Below are 1723 nucleotides of genomic sequence, written 5' to 3'. Positions count from 1 at the left end.
TTAATAACAAGAGGAATTGAGTCTTCTCCTTCTCTCTCTCTCTCTTGGTTGATTCCTTTGTTATTCCGGCAATGGCAGCACCTCCCCATTTCACGGGCAGCTTGGGTTATCCTCCTTCATCTCCTAGTCCAAGATCCCATCTCCATTGCTTATCACCATGTAATAGAGCCATAAAGGTTAGTATGTCCCAAAATCAATCTTACTGGACTTGTGTAACTCAGAAAATAGAGGACCAACTCAAGCAGCTCATCCCTGTACGTCCACCCCTCTTGGTTTATGAGCCTATGCACCATCTTGTCTTCACCGCCCGAAGAACCATGGCACCTGCCCTATGTGTGGCAACCTGTGAGCTCGTCGGAGGGCAGCAGCCAATAAGCCCAAACCAAGCACTGGTGGTTGCCTCTGCTCTACACCTCGTGCAAGCTGCACTATTTACCCATGAACAGCTGCCGCTGACGGATCGCCCTATTCCGTCAAACCCAGAAACGTTAACCCATCATCACGCCTTCGCCGCTGGTGTGGAGCTTCTAACTGGGGATGGCATCTTAAGTTTTGTGTATGAGTTATTGGGTAGATCAGACGACCCCGCCGGTGGCAATTCCGAACGGCTTTTAAGGGTCATCATCGAGATTGCACGCGCTATGGGATCAGAAGGAATGGTCGATGGTCAGTACCGGAAAATGCTGTGCAGCGTGTTGGGTTCGGAGGAACTGTGTGACGTGGGATGGGTTGATCATGTGTGCGAGAAGAAGGAAGGACGGCTGTATGCTTGTGGGGCTGCTTGCGGAGCCATTTTAGGAGGAGGTAGTGAAGAGGAGATAGAGAAACTTAGGAATTATGGCCTCTATGTGGGGAAGATACATGGATTAATGCTGTATTATCATAACAATAGGACTGGAGGGGAGGAGAAGGGCTTCACAGATTTGGTGGAGAGGTGTACAAGTTTAGCACTCAAGGAACTTGAAGGATTCAACCAAGGCATGGTTCAGACCCTTTCTAGCCTTGTTCGAGCAAGCTTTTGGGATAAATGTTAGTTAAGATATCTCAACATTTTACTCTCTCTCTTGTGTGTGTGTGGTGTGTTTGTCTGTTTGATGCAGAAAGCCTACCTTAGTGACTTAGTCTGTCTGCAGTGATGCTGATACCACATCAGGTAACTGTACCAATAACTGATATACGTTTTCTGTGATAGCTGTTTATGCAAGTTGCAAATATATATGTGGAAAGGAAGGAGGCCGGATTCAGTCCTCACAACACTTTTAACTGTACATTTGGAACATTCACGATTAGAGGCTGCAAGTGTTGTGACTTGTGAGGATTAAATCAGAATTAATTAGAAAGGAGGACCAGACATGCTCTTCTCAAAGCGCTCCTTATACCAACCTAACTTGTGAGGTTGGTGTGAATAGCAGATCCGGAATCTCTAAGGGCAGTTAAGAAGTTTTCTTTTTCCTTTGTAATCCCCCCCCCCCCCCCCCCCCCCCCCTTTTTTTTATTTTTTGAAGCTAGGTAATCAGGTCGATCAACATGGAGCTGACGACCGAATTCATTAAGAAATTTTCTCGGTGTTACACTCAGAATATATAGTTTCAAATAAAAAAATAAGGAATGGTGGACCAAGTAAAACAATGAGAAATTAATAGTTTGATTGGCCAGCTTGTGAGCTGCATGATTTTCCGAACGTTGAGCCCAAAGCACCGAGCAGTGAGGGAATCTAGAAAGG

General features: G+C 45.9%; 1 protein-coding gene across 1 annotated transcript; it reads left to right on the top strand.

Moving 5' to 3' along the window:
• Positions 1-1605, top strand: LOC104610946 (heterodimeric geranylgeranyl pyrophosphate synthase small subunit 2, chloroplastic-like). Its single transcript, XM_088894590.1, has 2 exons — positions 1-1029; positions 1193-1605. Exons 1-2 carry the CDS (start codon positions 72-74, stop codon positions 1261-1263), a joined length of 1029 nt encoding a protein of 342 aa, XP_088750716.1. The 5' UTR covers positions 1-71; the 3' UTR covers positions 1264-1605.
• Positions 1606-1723: the final 118 nt, after the last annotated feature.

This window comes from Nelumbo nucifera, chromosome 1, assembly GCF_055504915.1.
Source record: "Nelumbo nucifera cultivar China Antique chromosome 1, China Antique-T2T, whole genome shotgun sequence".
In the NCBI taxonomy this organism is placed as follows: Eukaryota; Viridiplantae; Streptophyta; class Magnoliopsida; order Proteales; family Nelumbonaceae; genus Nelumbo; species Nelumbo nucifera.
Note: the sequence above shows the minus strand (reverse complement) of the source record. Positions and strands in the feature narration are given on the sequence as shown.